Raw genomic sequence first — 19,614 nt, 5'->3', positions numbered from 1 at the left:
TGAATTACTTTTCCAGAAAAATACAGACGAATGGTTAATATGAAAATCCTCCTCTGGTGACAGTCTCCGCTAACAGTTTAAATATATTATTCCATATTATTTCTTTTACTAATATTAATGTATAACTTATTTTGTTTTTAAAGATCTAGCTTCATACTATACACACCACAGTGCATTCCTACCGGAGATTTTATCTTAGGCACCTTCGGTGAGCAGATCATTTTTAGTTTAACCGTCTAATTGCTTTGCCCCCTTTCCCTGCCGGAGGACTCACCCTGCCCCTCATCAGCAGTTCCCCGACCTCGGCAGCAGTCCTTTGGAGCAGTTCTGCCAAGTGCAGGCCTTCTGCTGCCTCTGTTTGCCTTTGACCCTGGCCGCTGCTTAGGGGGTCAACTCCAGGCGGCCTGAAGACAATCCCTGGGTCGTGAAGACAGTAGCCAAGGGCGAAGGCTGGTAGCTGCTTACAGTCCTCTGGGGACCTCACCTGGGCCCTCCTTGTCTTCCACTTCCAGAACCTCCATGCCTACGATTAACCCCACCGTTGTTGCCAAAATCTCCTGTCCGAACAAAACTAAACCCATTGCCTTGGGGCAAGATTGGTCTGGCTTTGCTGGCTTTATGGCTTCTCTCCGCAGGTCTGGCCACCACCACTAGACTGCTGTTGCAAGCGCTCTGACCGGCTTTTCCCAGACCTTATTTTGGGCTTGGAGCGTCTCACATCTGGCCTGAGGCATAGCCCCCACGTGCTGCCCGCAAGCCCTGGCCGCCTGGTCTGACTCAGTCTCGAAACTTCTGCAGAACCCCTTGGCAGCCTCGTGACTCAGTTTCTCCATTTGCTCACGCGCTCCAATAGCATGAGGCACTTATGCGGAATGCGGAGGTGCCTCCGATAGCTTCTCCAGAGTACGTGCTCCCAGGCGAGGCACCAGAGATGCGCGTCTACACCGCCCAGAGCTCTCGTTCTGGACGTGTCCTGCACTGACCCTGGTAATGAATCCGTGCTGCCTGGGGTGGCAGTGACTCGGCCAGGTGCACTGGCAGGAGTGCTTGGGAGGCATCCTCCGGAGACCCGCCCATCATGGTTCTTGAAGGGACCAAGGCATAAAGGGGCTGCCGGGGAGACAACCAGTGCCCGCGTCCGTGCCCACTGCCGGCCCCTGACGCAATCTGAAGCGCCCTTGCTGCATGCTTGATCTGGGAAAACCTCCTCCGCCGTTGCATCACTCCTGCCAGGTTTGCTACAGAGGTGGAGTCGAACCAATCAGCGGACGCGCTGGGCCCTGGGCAGGTCACGTAGTTACCCACTCAGAGGGCGGCGCGGTTAACTGAACAGGAAAATCCGAAGGTGATTGGCCAAAAGGGAATTTGCCCCGCCCCAATAAACGCGAAAGCTGGCTGCGAGGGGTAGGGCTTCCCGGCTGGAGGGTTTAAAGAGCGCCTCTGACGGGGCCGCGCAGCTGGAGCGACCAGGCGGAGCCAGGCCAGGTGTGCGCGTCGGTCGGTCCTTCCGTGCCCGCGCCGGAGACCAGCCCCGGAGGCCGCCCGGGCCCGTCCCTGTGCCCGGCACCATGAAGCAGGAGCCTGCAGCCCAGAACTCCCCTCCCGCCTCTCCGCCCTCCTCACAACCCCTCTCCGAAGACGACGACCCCCAAACGTTGTGGATTTTTGGGTACGGCTCCCTGGTGTGGAGGCCCGACTTCGCCTACAGTGACAGCCGTGTGGGCTTCGTGCGCGGCTACAGCCGCCGCTTCTGGCAGGGAGACACCTTCCATCGTGGCAGTGACAAGATGGTGAGCATCGACCCCCCGGGTGAATGACGGGGGTTGGGGCAGGATAGTGGGCGCTGCGCTGGTGCCCTGGAGTATCCGGGCCTATCTGGGCTGACAGTGACTCCGTCCAGATGGGGGAAATGGGAGAACCTTTCAGGGCGTTGTGACTTAAATTTGTGTACCTAGTGGGTCATTGTGTGATGGCTAGAGCCTGATCCTGTGGATCACCGTGTTGATGAATATTTCTGATGACCAATCTGGGCCACTGCCATATGTCTACTCTTACATACATACATCACTCCCTCCACTCCTCCGCCCCCCACCCGGCCCGCCAAGAGTGGGGCTATTTGAGGCCTGGGATAGAAGGGTTACTAAGGGTTTTCTCTACCAGTGATGGCTGAACTCATTTCTAACTTGTTTTCTTTTTCAAAATCTCTCTTCCCTCCCTAGCCTGGTCGTGTGGTGACCCTCCTTGAAGATCATGAGGTAAGTGCCAGAGTCAAGAAAGAGATCCAGCATGGAGGGGTGCAGACAGGCAGAGCTCATGGACCCTTGGCCTCAGGCTAGATTAGATAGATACCCCTCTGATTGAGAGGAAGGTTGAGTCTTGATAAGTGCTTCTCACAAGAATCACCTGAGGATCTTTTTAAAACATAGATTTTAATATAAGATTTAGAGTGGCCTGAAACGCATTCCTAACAAGCTTACAGGTGATGGCCACTGTTTCTCAGACCAAACTCTGAGCTGAATTTTTGTTCTCCCTGGGGCTAGTCCACCTTCTCAACCCTAGTTAAGGGAGGGTGAGGGTTTGCTATATTGATAGTAGAGGGCTCATCAGCAGTCTGCCCACTTCCCTTATCGAGTACAGTCCTGGATGGGATCAGAAGGAACTTCGTGACTGACTCCGGTACCCATATTTTCTCCCAGGGCTGCACTTGGGGTGTGGCATACCAGGTGCAAGGAGAGCAGGTGAGCGAGGCCCTGAAGTACCTGAACGTGCGGGAGGCGGTGCTCGGCGGCTACGATACCAAGGAGGTCACCTTCTACCCTCAAGATACCCCTGACCAACCACTCAAGGCATTGGCCTACGTGGCCACTCCGCAGAACCCTGGCTACCTGGGTCCTGCCCCCGAGGAGGCCATTGCTACACAGATCTTGGCCTGCAGAGGCTTCTCCGGGCACAACCTTGAGTACTTGCTGCGCCTGGCGGACTTCATGCAGCTCTGTGGGCCCCAGGCTCAGGACGAGCACCTGGCCGCCATCGTGGACGCTGTAGGCACTATGCTGCCCTGCTTCTGTCCCACTGAGCAGGCTTTGGCACTGGTCTGAGGGGCTGAGCCCCTGCAGGGAGTGCCTACATGGACATGGGGGCCAGGTCCCCACTCCAATGCACACAGACAGACTTGATACAGCTGGAGCTCACTGAGAGGACTCGGTGGGCCGACAGGGGCCTCTCTTAAGCCCCTGCCTGTCCACCAGCCCCTAGATCTCCTGCTTGACACCGATTTACTACTTGAAACTTTATTTATTGCACCATGTTGGTGTGGTGGGCAGGGTGGGGGGCCTGCCCTAGATTTAGGGGAACTGCTGAGCAGTGCCCCACCCCAGGTGCCTGGTGCCTGGCTGGAATCCCCCCAGTGCTGCTACTGTCTCCATGCTACCCAGGCCTCCATCTTCCCAGGGAGCCTCCAAGAGCCCTGTCTGCCCGCCCCCTCCAGACCAACCATTTCCCAGCCCCAGAAACACCACCTGCCAAGGGTCCCAGCCTGCTGGTGAGGGTGTAGAAGGGAGTGAGGAGAGGGAGCCCTATAGGATCTGAGGCCCTGCAGCCTCACAGCTGCTGAGGCTGAGCCCAGGCCTCTTCCCCATTTGGCTTTGTTTCCCTGGTCCTCTGTCTTGTCTGTCTGGGCTACTTCTGTCTGTCGGTCTATTCCTGGGAAGCTTCTCACTGTAGGTAGGCCCTGGCCCCTTCCTAATCTGTCCCATACTGTAATCCATAAACTGACCTCATTATCTGTGCTGTGCTGGAATATGGTTCTTTCTTCAGATGGGGGTTTGGGATGAGTGAGGGGGTGTGGCCCCGAAAGACTCATTAGAGGGGGAAGGGCTCCCTCTTCATCCCCCGTGGCTCTCTCAGAGAGGGACTGCTGAGCAGGCAGGACTGCAGGGTTCTTAGTGCACATGAAGAATGCCCCCCAAGGTATGCAGATTCTGCCTGGGCTGCTCCATTTGGCAGCCCTGCGAGTAGTCCTTGCCAGTGGCCTGGTCGCCTGCATCTCCCCCCAGCTGCTCTGAAGAGGTGGACAGGTGTGGAGTTCACATCAGGTCTTCCTCCAGTTGCAGGGTCAGCTGCTGCCTCTTCTTGACAGGGAGGCTAGACCTCTGGCTTCCTGATGAAGGAGCCATGTGGGTTCAAAGGGCTTCAAGGGCAAGGTGATGACAACTTGTGAGATAGTGCTGCCAGTGCAGGCCTGGAGGACCCGCTGGCCCTTTGACTTCTGAGGTTCAGGAGTTCGTTCTTGCCTCCTGGGCCTTGGTGTGGGCTGTGCCTTCCCTGTCACCCTGACCTACCTGCCAGGACTCAAATCCAAAAGGGAGGGGTGGCTGGGCACCCCTGGTCTGCTGTTTGTTCGCAAACATCTGCCTGCCTCTGGCTACTCTTCCCTCCCCCAGCCCTCCCCGCCACCCCATGCAAGTCCCAGACCCCAAGATCTCAGCCTGGCCCTGGGCTCCTCAACTGGAAATGGCCCCTCAGTGGATTGACCCTTTACTCCTGGACCTGTGGAATGGGTGCAGGGGCCAGATAAGGCTTTTGCAGCAGAAGCACCTGGCTGTAACCCAGCCTCTCCCTCACTTGCTCAGTGGCCTCCAGAAAAGCCACCTCTGAGCCTCTGTTTACCCTGGGGTGCTGTGTGGTGGGTGTTGCCGCCACTCTTGTTACAGCTGGTGCCCTGGTTTGGTCTTGGTGTCCTCAGCAGGGTCAGCTCCAACCAAGCTGGGCAGCCGTTGTGCCTGGGAAGGGTGCCCATGTCTTGGCAGCCTCATGTCTTGGCCATTGATGGGAAAAGGAGTCCAGCCAAGTTCTTCTGGGAGCTTGGTCAGGACAGCACAACAGGAGGAGGTGACGGGAGGCAGGGAACCCTGGGCAGCTGCCTTCCGTGGCAGGGCAGGGCCAGACAGCCAATCCTGGTACTCACATCAGACCCTGCTCTATATGAATGAGTGTAAGGGTGTGGAGAAGGCAATGGCAACCCACTCCAGTACTCTTGCCTGGACAGTTCCATGGACGGAGGAGGCTGGTGGGCTGCAGTCCATTGGGTCGCTAAGAGTCAGACACGACTGAGTGTCTTCACTTTCACTTTTCACTTTCATGCATTGGAGAAGGAAATGGCAACCCACTCCAGTGTTCTTGCCTGGAGAATCCCAGGGATGGGGGAGCCTGGCGTGCTGCCGTCCATGGGGTCACACAAAGTTGACATGACTGAAGCGACTTAGCAGCAAGGGTGGGGAAGGTCACTTGCCTGCTGCACGTGGTCTCACATAGTTCAAGTCAGTCATTCATCAAGTATTTATTAAGGTGCTGCTACATGCTACGCACCAATTTAGACACTGGAGATACAACAGAGAAGAAATCCTGCTCCTCAAAGACCTCTGAATGGTGACCATTCAGCCTGAAATGTGTCATGATGGGAACAGGGCACTCAGTGTAGAAAGGGCTCTTGACCCTGAGGTCGAGAGGAGGTCAGGGAAGGCTTTCTGGAGAAATTATGAGCTTGAGAAGGTGACTCTAGCAAACAGAGGCAGGAACAGCTTGTACCAGAGGGGTGCAAGATCAGCCCTGCTGGGACAGTGTGGTGGGGAAGAGGGCATGGGGCAGGATGGGTGGCAAGACCTCATTTCACTGGCTGCTCTGGTGAGCTGTGCTGTGGAGGTGGAATTCCTTCTGGGTTAGTGGGGGCCCCCTGTGGATTCTGAGTGGGGAAGAGGCTACTAAAAAAGGAACACTGGCTGCTGTGTCAGACTGAAGGAGGAAGGTCAAAGGCCAGTGAGAGGGGAGGTGGCTGGAGCTGTGGGGTACGGTGGGAAAAGACAGGAGGGTAGATTCGAGAGCCATTTGGATAGTGAGGTCAGCGGGATTGCATGTGGCTGGCTGATGAGAGAGTAGAGGGCCAGGGTTCTCCGTGCAGTGGCAGCGTTGGAAAGGGTGGGGGTGGAGATCTGCCCGATGTTTGCCTTGGGGGCGCCTGTGGGGCAGTGGCATGCACATGGCATCCCTGGCAGCTGGATATGTGGGGTTGGGACTCAGGAAAGTCACATGGGTAGAGATTTAGGAGCTCCACCTATCAAGACAGTGCTTGAAGCAAAGAGAAAAGAGAACAAGCCCCAAGCCAACCCTGAGGCCTCCGGCCCTGGTAGGGTGAGCAAAGCAAAAAGGGTTGGGAACGAGCAGCTGAAGAGGCAGGAGGAGAACCAGGAGAGCATGGTTTTCTGAGAGCCGGGGTCACACTGCTGGGATGTCAAGGGAAATGAGACCAGAGGAATGTCCACTGGATGAAATGCCAGGGGGTCCTCAGTGGTGTCAGTGGTGGGGAACCATAGGGTGCGGCTGAGAAGCTAGTGGGAGGGAAGTAGACAGCTCTGCAAAAAGTTGACTCTTGAGAGAAGAGAGAAGCTGAGGGGTGACCGAGAGTATGGAGAAGGCATGGAAGTCCGAGGACCCCAAGAGCTTCTGTTGATATAGCAATTGACAACATTTAGTGTATTAGGAATTGAGAAGTGTAAAACATATTTTATCAAATAAGAAAAACCCATTATATGTTAACATTTTAAGGAAAAATGATTCTACTTTTTTAATGGAAGCAGCTGAATTCTCATCCAAATTCACATATAGCTGTTGAAAACTCTCCTGTACCCTTGTGAGAAAATTAGAGTGAAAGGCTAATAACCTCTCAGTAGTGTTATAAAAATCGTTTTGACCTCACAGACCTCCTGAGAGGGGTTTGAGAACTCCCAGGAGTCCCTGAGCCATTTTTATTTATTTATCTTTTTATTTTCTTTTTTAGTGGAAGGGATTTAAGCAGGATGGGTGCCCAACCATAGACCACTGGCATTCTGGGATTCAGGAGTTAGCAGGGATCTCGGAAATCATGGCTCAGCGGTAAAGAATATGCCTGCAGTGCAGGAGACATAGGAGACATCGATTCCATCCCTGAGTTGGGAAAATCCCCTGGAGAAGGAAATGGCAACCCACTCCAGTATTGCCTGGAAAATTCCATGGACAGAGGAGCCTGGCAGGCTACAGTCCATAGCACCGCAGAGTCCCATAGGGTCTCAAAGAGTCCAACACGACTGAGCGACTGAATACACACACAGAGAAATCATCATTTTGTCCATCATCCCTCAAGGGCATCCTTCTGGAGAACAGGGGATGAGTAGGAAGGATCAGTCAATTTACTCGAAGTTTATTGTGTCTACAGCAGGCTGAGGGGCCCTGGACCTCCAGCTGTGGGGGAGACGGACTAGCAGAGTCTCTCTCACACCTAGCCTGGGGCAACTCCAAGCTCAGGGAATGGGGCAGAGGTAGCCGGGTCAGGGATGGCCTTAAGGAAGCTGCTGGAATCCACGGAGAGGAGGCGCACTCCAGGTTTGTGGGGATGGCGTCAGCAAATGAGGGAGGGACAGCGAGGAGGAAGCCTGCGGGTGTTGGGGACAAGGTGGCAAGCTACCTTGGAGTCAGTCCTTAGAGCAAGTGTTAGACTTTATCTTGCAGGGAAATAGAGTTCTGTGGTGATGTTTTTGTTTTTCCTCCCACAGAAGGGTCTTTGTTTGTTTTTGTTCTTTTTGTTTTGTCTGCTTGTCAAGCAGACCAAGTGTTGTGTTCGGGTCTGGGCTTAAGGAGGCTTGTGCTGTGGCAGGGGAAGGCCATGAGGCGGGCAGGGGCTGGGGAGGGCTGAGTTAAAACCAGGAGCAGGGAATGTGGGGACACCTCCTGGCAGCCAGTTGAAACGGGGGATAAGCAGGAGGGGATCCCAGGGTTTTGCTGCGCGATACAAGGGCACGTGAGCAAACACGACTCCCGCCTACAGGCACCTTTCTAGGGCTGACAGGCTCTGGGGGTGCTCCAGGTGGCCCCCACACTGGGTCCCAGGAGGGAGATTGTTCCTCTTAGGGCTGTCATTTCTCTGAAGACAGTGATGGCAGAGACGCAAAAGGAGCTGGACCTCGAATGGGGAACACCTTGTCTTTCCCCAGGCCCGGGTCTGAGGAGGGTCAGGGTGCTCTGGGGCCAGGTTGTGGGGACAGGTCACTGTGGGCCTGGGTGGGCGCACGAACGCCAGCCTCCTGCCCCTGCTCTGGGATGACCACACACCCCACAGTGCCCGGTAGACAGTCAACAAGCCTAGTTTGCTCCTGTTGTCCTGAGGTAGTTATTACTTTCACTCTCAGGAACATCCGGGTTTGGGTAGTTTAAATTGCATGGTGGCTGTGGGAACTGGGACCCAGCAGTTTTTTGCTGTTGTTGTGGTTTTTTTTTTTTTTTTCCGTTTGTTTAGTTCTATTTTTCAGCCATGCAGGATCTTAATTCCCCGCCAGGGCCTGAGCCCACGTCCCCTGCAATGGAAGCACCCAGCCTTAACCCCTGGCCCTCCAGGGATGTCCTTGAGCAGGGCTGCTTTATTTGGTGCCTGTCAGAGGCAGCTGACCGAAGCCCCTGACCGCCCCCGTCCTGTCCTGCCCTCCTTGCCCTATCCCTGGATCCCTGGCCCCTGCCCAGGGGCGCGAGGGCACCACTCTTCTCTGCCCTTTCCAGGTGACCTTGGAGAGTCCTGCCAGGCCTGTGCTTCCTGGTTCAGGGTCACCCGGGCATTCCGTGGGCATGAGGGAGAGCAGACACACCCTGAAGGCGCAGCCACCAGGCACTCTCCCCCGTCATCAGCCCTGCCCCTCCAGGAAGGAGAGGGCACTGGGGGCGCCCACACCTCCCACTTGATCAGGGTCCCTGCCCTGCAAACACTCCTCAGGGTAGACCCTTCCCCCCACTACCACCCCCTCCAGGAAGGTAGAGCCCCAGAGTGAGCACCCACCTCTGTCACCCTTAAACATGGGCCCGGTCTCCTTTCTCAGACCTGCTGCTGTCCTCCCCGACCTAAGGGTGCCCTGTCCCGCCCTCCCAGCCCTTCCACCCCTGCCCTAACACTTGCCTCTTTCCCCAGACGACTGTCAAGCCCTCCAAACTGATCTGTGTCCCCAGTTCGGTGCCCTCCTGGATATTCATCTTCTTCTTTTTTTTTTGGATATTCATCTTCTACACGATTTCAAATGTAACTCTGACCACCACTCTGCCCACGACAAATTCCCATAGCGCGTTGTGTCCCTCGAGGTAAACATCCCCACCCCCAGCCCCTCCATCCTGCTCCTGCTTGCTGTCTCCTCCCACCCCATGCTATTTCTGGTCACCATGCCTTTGCTTCTACTACTTTGCCCATGCGACACTGTGCCCAACCTTCTCACAGCCTTTGGAACTCAGTGCCAGCATCGTGCCTGCTGTTGACCTGGTCTGGGGCTGGCTGGGGCCCCACCTCGTGCCCAGGACCCTACCCACAGGGACGTGATCTGCTTCCAGAGATGTCCCCACTAGGCCCCGTCCATCCCCCTTCCTCAGGGTGGGAGCTGAATGTCACTCCGCACGTAGCACAGCTCTGGGCCCCACAGAAACTCAGGGGACCTATGGGGAGTGGGGTTTAATGAGACACCCCTTCTGAGTGCAGTGTCATGCTTCGCCTTGGAGGGAAAGGCCCTGTGAACACCACAGTCATGGCCAAGGGAGACGACGGCCAAGCTGCCTCCTAGGGCCAGCATTCAAAGTGAATGTTTCTGAGCACGGCCCAGGAGTGTGGGACAGGGAGCTGCTGGGGCCAGGGCGGACCGGCGTGTGCCTGACTGGGGCGGCACTGACCTACCCCGGGCCGCCCCTTTCTCCCCTTCAGTCAGTCAGAGAGAGGTCGGGCCCTAAACACACACCAGGGGAAGGGCCGCCCTCTGCAGGCCGGTCAAGGGCAGGGTCCGAGCCCTTGCTAGTCCTCTCTGCTCGGGGCACCAAGCTGGAGGGCTGTTTGTCCTTGTCTCCTGGGCTAGGGCTCCCTTCCCCACAGGAGGGGGAGCTGGGCCCTCCTGAACAACCTGAGGGTGTTGGTGACTGGGGGAGGAGGGGACAGTAGTCTTGTACCCACCTGTGTCTCCTCCCCCACCACCATGGTCAGACTCCTGCCAGGCAGGCTGTCATGCCCATGCCAGGTCAGGAGGGTGGCTCTGGCTGGGAGGATGCAGAGTCCATGGTGTGAAAGCTGCTCACGTGAGGTGCCTGAGTCATCCACCCACAGGAGGAGGCCCTCATTCGTGGGGATTTCTGCAGGAAGGGAGACCCACTTCCTGCTCACAGGTTGCTTGCTGCCCTGAGAGGCGTGACCCACACCTGACATGCCTGCCACATGCCTGCGATGACCAGGGTGCCTTCTCACTTTGTAATCCACTCTCCATTAAAGCCTCATCCCTGCTGGCTCTGGCCTGGCTAACTCATCACGCAGACCTGAGGGCTCAATTGAGATTTCAATTGACTTCTCTGGGAAGCCTTCTCTGAACCTTCTCTACCTGTCCATCATGGCTGGGCTTTGGGGCCCTGTCACGCATCTCTCATATCTGTGCTTTTTATCTTGCACATTTGATGGCACTGTGCTCCTGCTTGGCCTCCCCAGTGGACTGTGCGCCCTTGATGGGCTTCCCAGAGCCTGCACACAGTAGGTGCTCTCCTTGTTTGCTGAATGAAAGCCTACGCCCTCAGTAAGAAGCAGACCCTGGCAAGGGGAGGATGGGGTCTGGGGAAGCCGTTCTGGGCTCTATCTTCACAAAAGGGACAAAGCAGCAGACGCGGGTGGGCCAGTGGGGGCGCAGGGGATAGGAGGAGACAGACCTGCAGTGATTATCCTCGACCCCAGATCTGCCAGGGCCTTATACCCTGGGCAGGACATTGAATTGCTGTTCAGATGCAGAGGAAGAGAACTGGGCTGGGGTCCAGAGTTTCCAGTCCTGTTTTAAGCCTTGTGTCTTAGACCAGGCACTTTTCTTCTCTCTAGGTCTTCATTTCCTCAAATGTAAAATGAAGAGCTGCGGGAGAAACCTACTCCCATCCAGCTCCAGGGGCTGCTCTTTTACACGAAAGACATGGGCTTGCAGTTGGAAGGACTGAGTTCAAGAACCAGGGCTCTGTGTACCCTGTGGGACCTGGGCCAGGTTATTTAGCATCTCTGAGCTGCAGTTTCTTTGTCTTTAAAGCAGGAATGACAATCATATCTCTCGGCTTCTTGGGATTAGATGTGCTATCAGGTGGAGACCCTTACACACTTTAAAACAACATGTGAATGTTGGTTATTATTGAACGTTGTCATTTTCCACCAACACCTACTTAGTTACTCACCAGAGTATAAGCTCCACAAGGGCCAGAGCTGGCACCTCCCTGTTCATTGCTGTGTTCTTAGGGCCAAGCTTTGAGCCTGGCTTATCTCAGGCCTTCAAAAAATATTTGCTGGACAGAAAAATGGATAAATGAAGTTTGTTGAATGACTGTATGCATGAACTCCATTCACTTAGCAGAGCACTGAGGACAAGTCAGGTTGATGGGCAGAGGGAAAAGGGTGTGGAGGCACAGGAAGAAGGGAGGGTGTTCCCTGGGCTGCCCCACTTTGCTGTGTTAGGGAGGGTGAGTGGAGAAAGGCAGGAGGGGAAATGCAAAAAACAAACGTGGGCCATGAGACAAGGCCATACAATTCTGCTGGGCATCTTGCAGGTGGCCCCTCTGTGTGAGCCGTCTCCCTGGTGAGGGCCCGCCTCCACCTCTCACAGCACTGCCAGCAACTGGGGAAAGGGAGGAGAGAGGAGGGCTGGGCCATGGTGGTTTGTTTACCAATAGCACAGTCCTCCTGGGTCATGACACAGCCAGCAGCATCTGGCTCAGCTAAATATATCTCCTCTGCTGGCCTGGACCACACAGCCAGCCCCTCAAGGCCAGGGACCACCCGCTTGTCCCTCTGGGTTGGGCCCCGGGCCTCCTCCTGACCCCAGAGTTCTGTGTCCCCAGAGAGCCAAAGGCTAATCAGGGCCCAAACCAAATGCAGTTGCTGGCTGAACCCAGGAAGATGGTTTCATTTGGATGTCCCTCTGGGACTTACGGGGTGAAAATCCAAATTTTCCAGCAGTAAGACAACCAAATGGCCCATCTCCCCTCCATGGCGTATTTGCAGTCATTATGAATGTTTAGGAAGAATATTTATTACTGTTCAGAAAACATTTTACTCTTTTTGCAGTACTTTCTTAACATTGCTGTATAATGTTAAGTGGAAAAAAAGAGATACATAGTATGAATACAATCATGTATTTAAAAGCATAGAAATATGTCTGGAAGGAATCACTAGGAACTGTCAGCACAGTTTGCCTCCCAGGAGGGGAGCTGGGGGCCAGGGGTTGGGATGGAAGGGAGACTTTTTATTCTTATGCCCTTTTGTATGTTTTTGATTTTGAACTGTACAAATAATTACTTATTCATAAATAAGTCAAGTATATAATAAAATGCAGAGCGGCAAAACAAAAGTCCTGAGCACAGAGGCCCTGGATATCCTCTAAGAGGTTAAGAGCACTGATTTGGGTGATGGGCCATGCAGAGAGCTCCCTTTTCTACCCAGAGGAAAAGCTAGCCCCATGCCCAGGTAAATCAGAACACCTGTTCTGTAAACCCAGAGCAGATATTGATACTCAGAATCTAATGTGAGGGATGTGAAAAGCCATACCTGCCTGAAAATATCTCCGCATGGTATCTGAATTTCTAGTCTATGCTTTTCCCTGAAATTCAGCTTCTCTAAAGTCCCCCTGAAAACATTAAGGTGCTGGGGCGGTGCTGCCCTGTTATCATTTTATCAGGAGAACTGAATTGAAATTGGAAGACGCATTGTAAGAAAATTTTCACTATGGGAAATATCTTACTTTCGTTTGGCTTTTGAGTTTTTCCTAAATTTCCCTTAAAAACCTACTTCTTTTATTAAAGCACTTATAGTAATTATATAAAAAATAACACAGACTCATAATAGGAAGTTTGGAAAATACAGAATGGTATGAAGAGTTAAAATTCATTCATAATTCCACCATCCAAGAAAGCTTACTTTCTTCTAGTTCTTCTTACTACTCTATGAAAAAACTTAAATATATACATAAAAACAAACTTCATCTATTTTGTGTCCTATTTTTTCAACCTAAGATTGAATTGTAAGCTTTTTTCCTATGTCATCAGATACTCTAGAAGATATGATTTTTAATGGTCACCTAATTCAACATAGTGATGTACAAAATTTATTTAACCAATTCTATGTCATTTCCATTTGGGTGGTTTCCAATTTTTTTGCTAAATTCTATTATGCTGCCACAAGCCCTTTGTTTTAATTGCATACAAAATGGTCTTAAGCCAAGGAGTTATTGGTGAAACTCAAAAGTTATGAGGAAGGGAGATTCTGACAAGACTCACTCTGGGTTCCTGCTCCATTCCCCTAAGGTTCAAAGCCCTGCCCTACATCACACTTGATTATTTCTGAAAATATACCCCTAAAAGTAGAGTGGCTAGGCCAAAGGCATGGCTCTTTCTAAAATTCCTGACACAGATTGTCAAACTGTCCTACACAAGGCCCTATCCCTTTTCATTCCCACCCTGGAACTGGGTGTGTGAAGCCTAAAGCTTATACAATTTGGGAAAGCCCCTTTTAAGAAAAAGTATACAAAATTAAGCACAAAAGTGAATATTTAGAACAGAAAAAGAAAAATACCTCAAAAATCATAAAATAACATTATTATAAATAGGTTGAAACATATGAAATTGCCATATTTGTAGATTAAAAAGCAGTTTCATGCTTTTCAACCTAAGATTTTTCCCTTATGTTTTTGGCTCCATCTTTTTTTTTTTTTTTCCCTTCTTTTTTTAATGTCTACGATCCTGTTTATTTGGAAAGTCTATGAAATGTCTACACTGTAAACTATATATATTTTAAAATTTTTATTTATTTATTTTATTTTTCGCTACACTAGAACTTGGTTGCTGTGCACGAAGCTGCAGCAAGTGGGCCCCCTTTAGTTGTGGTGCAGAGTGTAGGCTCTAGGATTTGAGGGCTCCGGTAAGTAGCAGCTTGAGGGCTCAGTGATTGTGGCTCCGGGCTCTAGAGCAGGGGCTCAGCAGCTGCGATGCACAGGCTTAGTTGCTGCACAGCATATGGGCTCTTCCCAGACCAGGGACCAAGCTGGAGTCCCCTGTGTTAGCAGGCGGGTTCTTAACCATTGGGCCACCAAGTGCAGTTAAGGATCACAGGAGAAGTTCAATTAAGTATCTAACTTTTAAGACAGTAGGGGCACCTTGTCCCCAGACTTTCTTCTTCCTATATTTCTGCAAACCAGCACTAACCATGTAGATGAGGACAGAGCATGGAGATGGCAGAGAAAAATGAGGAAGAGAAACTGGGACCTTAAATGTGTAGTGAAAGTGTTAGTTGCTCAGTTATATCCGACTCTGTGCGACCCCATGGACAGAAGCCCATCAGGCTCCTCTGTCCATGGATTCCCCGGCAAGAATACTGGGTTGTTACGCCCTTCTCCAGAGGATCTTCCCAACCCAGGGATCAAACCTGGGTCTCCTGCATTGCAGGCAAATTCTTTACCATCTGATCCCCTGAAGGAAGTCCTGAAATGTGTAGAACATACTCAAATTCTTAAGGGAGAGATATATAGATTTGCCTTTTCATACTGTTCATGGGGTTCTCAAGGCAAGAATACTGAAGTGGTTTGCCATTCCCTTCTCCAGTGGACCACGTTTTGTCAGAACTCTCCACCATGACCCATCCATCTTGGGTGGCCCTACACGGCATGGCTCATAGTTTCACTGAGTTAGACAAGGCTCTGATCCAAGTGATCAGTTTGGTTAGTTTTCTGTAATTGTGGTTTCCACTCTGTCTGCCCTCTGATGGATAAGGATAAGAGGCTTGTGGAAGCTTCCTAATGGGAGAGACTGACAGTGGGGGAATCTGGGTCTTGCTCTGATGGGCAGGGCCATGCTCAGTAAATCTTTAATCCAATTTTTTTCTGTTGACATGTGGGGCTGTGTTCCTCCCATGTAGTTTGGCCTGAGGAAAAACAATGGTAGAGTAATGGCAGTAATGGTGACCTCCTTCAAAAGGATTTATGCCAGGACTGTTGTATTCAGTGCTCCTGACCCCCGGCAGGCCACTGTTGACCCACGCCTCCACTGGAGACCCCGGGATGCTCACAGGCAAGTCTGGCTCAGTCTCTTGTGTGGCCACTGCTCCTTTCTCCTGGGTCCTGGTCTGTACAAGGTTTTGTTTGTGCCCTCCACGAGTCTCTTTTCCCAGTCCTGTGGAAGTTTTGTAATCAAATCCCACTGGTCTTCAAAGTCAAAATTCCCCAGGGGTTCTCAGGCCCTTTGCTGGATCCCCATGTTGGGAAGTCTGTTGTGGGCCCTAGAACTTTTGTAATGGTGCGAGAACTTCTTTGGTATTATTGTTCTCCAGTTTGTGGGTTGTCTGCTCAGTGACTCTATGGTGCGGTTCACATGCCATGCCCCCCTCTCTGCTACAGCCAGAGCCCTCATCCCCACCGCAGGTCACTGCTGACCCGTGGCTCCACAGGAGAGACTCAAACACTCAAAGGCAGGTCTGGCTCAGTCTCCTATGGGGTCTCTGGGTCCTGGTGCACACAAGATTTTGTTTGAGCCCTCCGAGCATCTCTGAGCATACCCCGGTGGGTATGGGGTTTGATTCTAAACGCGATTTCATCCCTCCTACCATCTTGTTAGGGCTTCTCCTTTGCCCTTGGAAGTGGGGTATCTTTTTTTTTTGGTGGGATCCAACATTCTCCTGTTGATGGTTGTTCAGCAGTTAGTTGCAATTTGGGAGTTCTCACAGAAGATGACCGCATGTCCTTCTACTCTGCCATCTTGTGGATTCAAGATCAAACAAGTCAATCCTAAAGGAAATCAGTCCTGAATTTTCATTGGAAGGACTGATGCTGAAGCTGAAACTCCAATACTTTGGCTCCCTGATGTGAAGAACCAACTCATTAGAAAAGACCCTGGTGCTGGAAAAGATTGAAGGCAGGAGGAGAAGGGGATGACAGATGATGAGATGGTTGGCACCACCAACTCAATGGGCATGAGTTTGAGCAAGCTCCAAGACTTGGTGATGGACAGGAAAGCCTGGAGTGCTGCAGTCCATGGGGTTGCAAAGAGTCAGAATAGGACTGAGTGACTGAACTGAACTGATATGGATTTACATTTAGGAATTGCATTTCTGGATCTTTCTTATAGATGGTATGCTGCCTTAACCAATATAAATGATGACATTATTTGCTCAGAGAATTTATGGCCCAACCCATGGAGAGCTGTAATTGAACAGTCCCTAGGGATGACCAGACTTTTCCCATAAAAGTGAAGCATGGGGGAATGGAGATCAGGAGATCAGGTTCAATTACACAGGCCTTTGAGATCTACCAATTAATTTTTCTTGCTCTGGCTGAACCCTAATGATAGACTACATTTGTTTGCATTACCTCCAGCTCTTCCTTGGCAGAGGTGTTCCTAGGTGTTTAAGTTAATCAACTTTTTTTTGGTTTTGTTTTTTAAAAGAGATTTAAAAAATCTACAACTTTTAATGAACTGATTCAAACCAGAACAGCCAACCTAGAATACTGGGTTTATCCAGAACTCATGTACTAGAGCCCAGCAGAAGCCACAGGCATGCACCGAAGCTCAATGTCTTTATTCCCAGGAAACTGGGCAGTTCCTCCTTCAGGGAATTTACTTTTCCCTGGTTCATAAGTTCTGAGCTAGGTTAAATGGCTTCTAGCTTCCAATTTGGAAAAGGTAGCTCTGAAAAGGGAGGTAAGTTAGATATCGGCACAAGACACTTAAGGGGCACGGGTCCTGTTCAAAGCAGACTTGAACAGCATACCAGCATAGCTGCCAGCGTGGTTTAGTGTCGGGCACATGGCAGTCACAGTGAAGGGCACCAGATGCTTCTGTGACCCAGGTCCTCAGGAAGGGTTAAGATATGTTCAGAAGGGTTAAGCTGTGGTATTCATAAAATCTCTTAAAGACAGTCCCGTGTGTGCATGCTAAATTGCTCCAGTTATGTCTGACCTTTTGAGACCCCATAGACTGTAGCCCACCAGACTCCTCTATGGGATTCTCCAGGCAAGAATACTGGAGTGGGTTGCCAGGCCCTCCTCCAGAGGATCTTTCCAACCCAGGGATTGAACCCTAGCCTCCCTGCGGCTCCTACATTGCAGGCTCCTACATTCTTTACCACTGAGCCACCCTGGGAAGCCCTAACTGAGATAAATTCTGATGCTTTAAAGTGTTATACATCAGCTCTCTGAAAGACCAAGCTATTCAGATTCTGCATGACGGGGCTCCTGCTGCCCTTTCCACATCCACGGGCTGAGACCTCTGAAACTGCATGGCCCTTCCAATCCACCAGATCACCCCTCAGTCCCGCACACCCTCCACTGTCCACCCTCCTCAGACTTTCCCAGGCAAGTGGCTTCACGGTGGCAAGGCATGAAGCTGCCTGGCGTATTCTAGGCCCCCTCCCTGGGAAATGTGAAGGAACAGTCCACAGGCAAGCCTGACTCAGGGTGGGGTTTAGGGTGGTGGGTGCTGGTGCAGGGTGTGAGATGTTGAGTGTTCCTGGGCGATCTCCCAGAGCGTGGCTCTCAGGAACAACAGCTGGGCTGGCGGTATGGGATGGGGTGGGAACGGGGCTTAGAAAGCTCCCCATCATCTCCTGCAGCTGTGACCCTCGATGGCCCTGCTTCCTTTTCCCTTCAGAGGCTGTGCAGTCTAACTTCCAGTCCAGACTAGACCCAGAGAGGTCACCTCATCCCTTGGCCCAGGCATTCATTCTTGGCCCTTGGGTCCCAGGACCTCAAAATCCCAAGGGGCAGGAGAGCAGAGAGGTGCAGGCCCTGCAGGGGTGCTCCCTACAGCCCATTGCCAGGCCTTTGGGGAGATACTCTTCCCTAAGAGAGAGTCTCATGCTCAGGAATCTGTGTTTCTCTCAGCCAAGGTGCCAAGAACTGAAGACCAGGGACTCAGAACCGTGAAATGTATCCTGAGCTTTGTAATTCCCAATGTCTGGTTCTACTTTTACCTGCCCTTTGTTTTGATGAGCAAGAAAACCTTTACTATAAAAGGAAGCAAGATGCTCATTTTTGGCAGCAAGGCAACCCACTCCAGTATTCTTGCCTGGGAAATCCCAAGGACAGAGGAGCCTGGTGGGCTACAGTCCATGGGGTCACAAAGAGTTAGACACGACTGAAGTGATTTAGCACGCGTGCACACAACAGGAGAGAACCAAGAGGACACCTCCTGCAGCTGGTGGTAAAGGAGGGAAACTGGGATGAGAATGGGCGGCGACTGAGTCCCAGGACCTGAAGCAAGGACGAAACAGGAACACAGGAAGAGTTCAGGGGCCTGGTGATAAGGGAGGCACCCAGCTTCCACAAGGACCCAGGAAGTGGGTCTCAGGCATGGCATCCCTCCTCTTTTCCTTTCCTTCTACCTTCCCCCACACCCAGCCCTGGGACTGGGATCTCTGTAATCCAGCCATGGCACTATTTGCCCCAGACACTTCCAGGATAACAGAAGGGGTTATTCTTTTTAGGGCTGACATAGCCCAAGCTCCTGCCACCCTAGAGTCCTTAGGAACTTCCTGCAGGGACCTACCCTCCAGGCAGATGCCTCTCTAGCAGCACCATTTGCTTCCATGCAGCAAGCACTGGGGTGCACGGTTTTAAGACAACGAGAAGCCCTGTGTTCTCTAGAACAGAACCTGCTCTCCACAGCCAAGTAGTGTGAAAGCACCGTGAAGGTGGCTGGCTGGGGCAAGAGAGACCTGGCAAATTTCTCCATGCCCCTGAGAATGGCTTAGGAATTAGCTGAGAAAGCTGACTGGATGTAGCTGAAAATAGTGGGCCCAGGGATCACAGACTTTGCAGCAATGAAAAAAGCTACAGCTTGGTGATGACTACACAGGAAAGGGCAGCAGCAGGTCAGGGATCTTCCTTCATACCTAACATGTTTAACAGAGGTCTACCCAGGAGAGAAAGGCCATGGAGAAAATCATGAATTGATACATTTAAAGGCAAAAAAGTGAGAAAACATGTATGGGACCTCATTTTCCTGGAAATGCTAGTTTTTCATTTTCTCAGGTCGATTAATATAAAACATAAAATGTATTTCCTGCACAGGGCTTCCTGGCTGGGGTGGGGCGTACAAGCAGAGATCAGAGTTTATTCTGACAGGGCTGGAGCGGGGACCAAGGCCTTGTTATTCCAGGTGTGGCCCAAGACAAAGCAGCTGAGGTATGTTAGAGATTCAGTTTCAGGTCTCATCCCAGACCTTCTGAAATTGATATGCACTTCAAGAGGATGCAAGGTGATTCATATGTATATTAAAGTTTGATAAGTATTACTTAAATAATTGTCACTTATTAAATGTTCCAGAGGTTTAAAAAAAAAACCACCAAGCCTTTTTTCCCCTTTAGTTTACCACCACAAAGAACCTTAACCTGGCAGTAAAAGCAGAGCTGCTGTTTAATTTGGAGGGCCCACATCCCTTTTCACCCACACTCACAAAAGCCCTTGAGGCACATCTGAGGATCTCGAAAATTCCAGGTCCAGGGGGTTTCCAGAGACTCCTGGATGGAGACTGTGCTAGAAAGCCCAGCACAGACTACACATTTCCAGG

The 19,614-nt window shown here is 51.8% G+C and overlaps 1 protein-coding gene across 1 annotated transcript; it reads left to right on the top strand.

The window, feature by feature from the left end:
• The first annotated feature begins 297 nt into the window (after nucleotides 1-297).
• On the top strand, nucleotides 298-3,789 carry CHAC1 (ChaC glutathione specific gamma-glutamylcyclotransferase 1). The gene is made up of 3 exons (XM_086321859.1): nucleotides 298-1,790; nucleotides 2,220-2,255; nucleotides 2,697-3,789. The coding sequence occupies exons 1-3, from the start codon at nucleotides 1,569-1,571 to the stop codon at nucleotides 3,096-3,098; spliced, it is 660 nt and encodes a 219-aa protein (XP_086177985.1). The 5' UTR covers nucleotides 298-1,568; the 3' UTR covers nucleotides 3,099-3,789.
• The last annotated feature ends 15,825 nt before the right edge of the window (nucleotides 3,790-19,614 follow it).

The sequence above is a fragment of the Bos grunniens genome, chromosome 10, assembly GCF_055505025.1.
Source record: "Bos grunniens cultivar Pamir isolate PY7600 chromosome 10, Bosgru_T2T1.0, whole genome shotgun sequence".
NCBI classification, from domain to species: Eukaryota; Metazoa; Chordata; class Mammalia; order Artiodactyla; family Bovidae; genus Bos; species Bos grunniens.
Note: the sequence above shows the minus strand (reverse complement) of the source record. Positions and strands in the feature narration are given on the sequence as shown.

What these genes read in the sequence shown, in the direction of transcription:
- CHAC1 (XM_086321859.1), top strand. Translation starts at nt 1,569, where the DNA reads ATGAAGCAGGAGCCTGCAGCCCAGAACTCCCCTCCCGCCTCTCCGCCC. An exon ending in ATCGTGGCAGTGACAAGATG is followed by an intron (nt 1,791 to 2,219) that starts GTGAGCATCGAC and finishes TTCCCTCCCTAG; the next exon opens with CCTGGTCGTGTGGTGACCCT. An exon ending in CCCTCCTTGAAGATCATGAG is followed by an intron (nt 2,256 to 2,696) that starts GTAAGTGCCAGA and finishes ATTTTCTCCCAG; the next exon opens with GGCTGCACTTGGGGTGTGGC.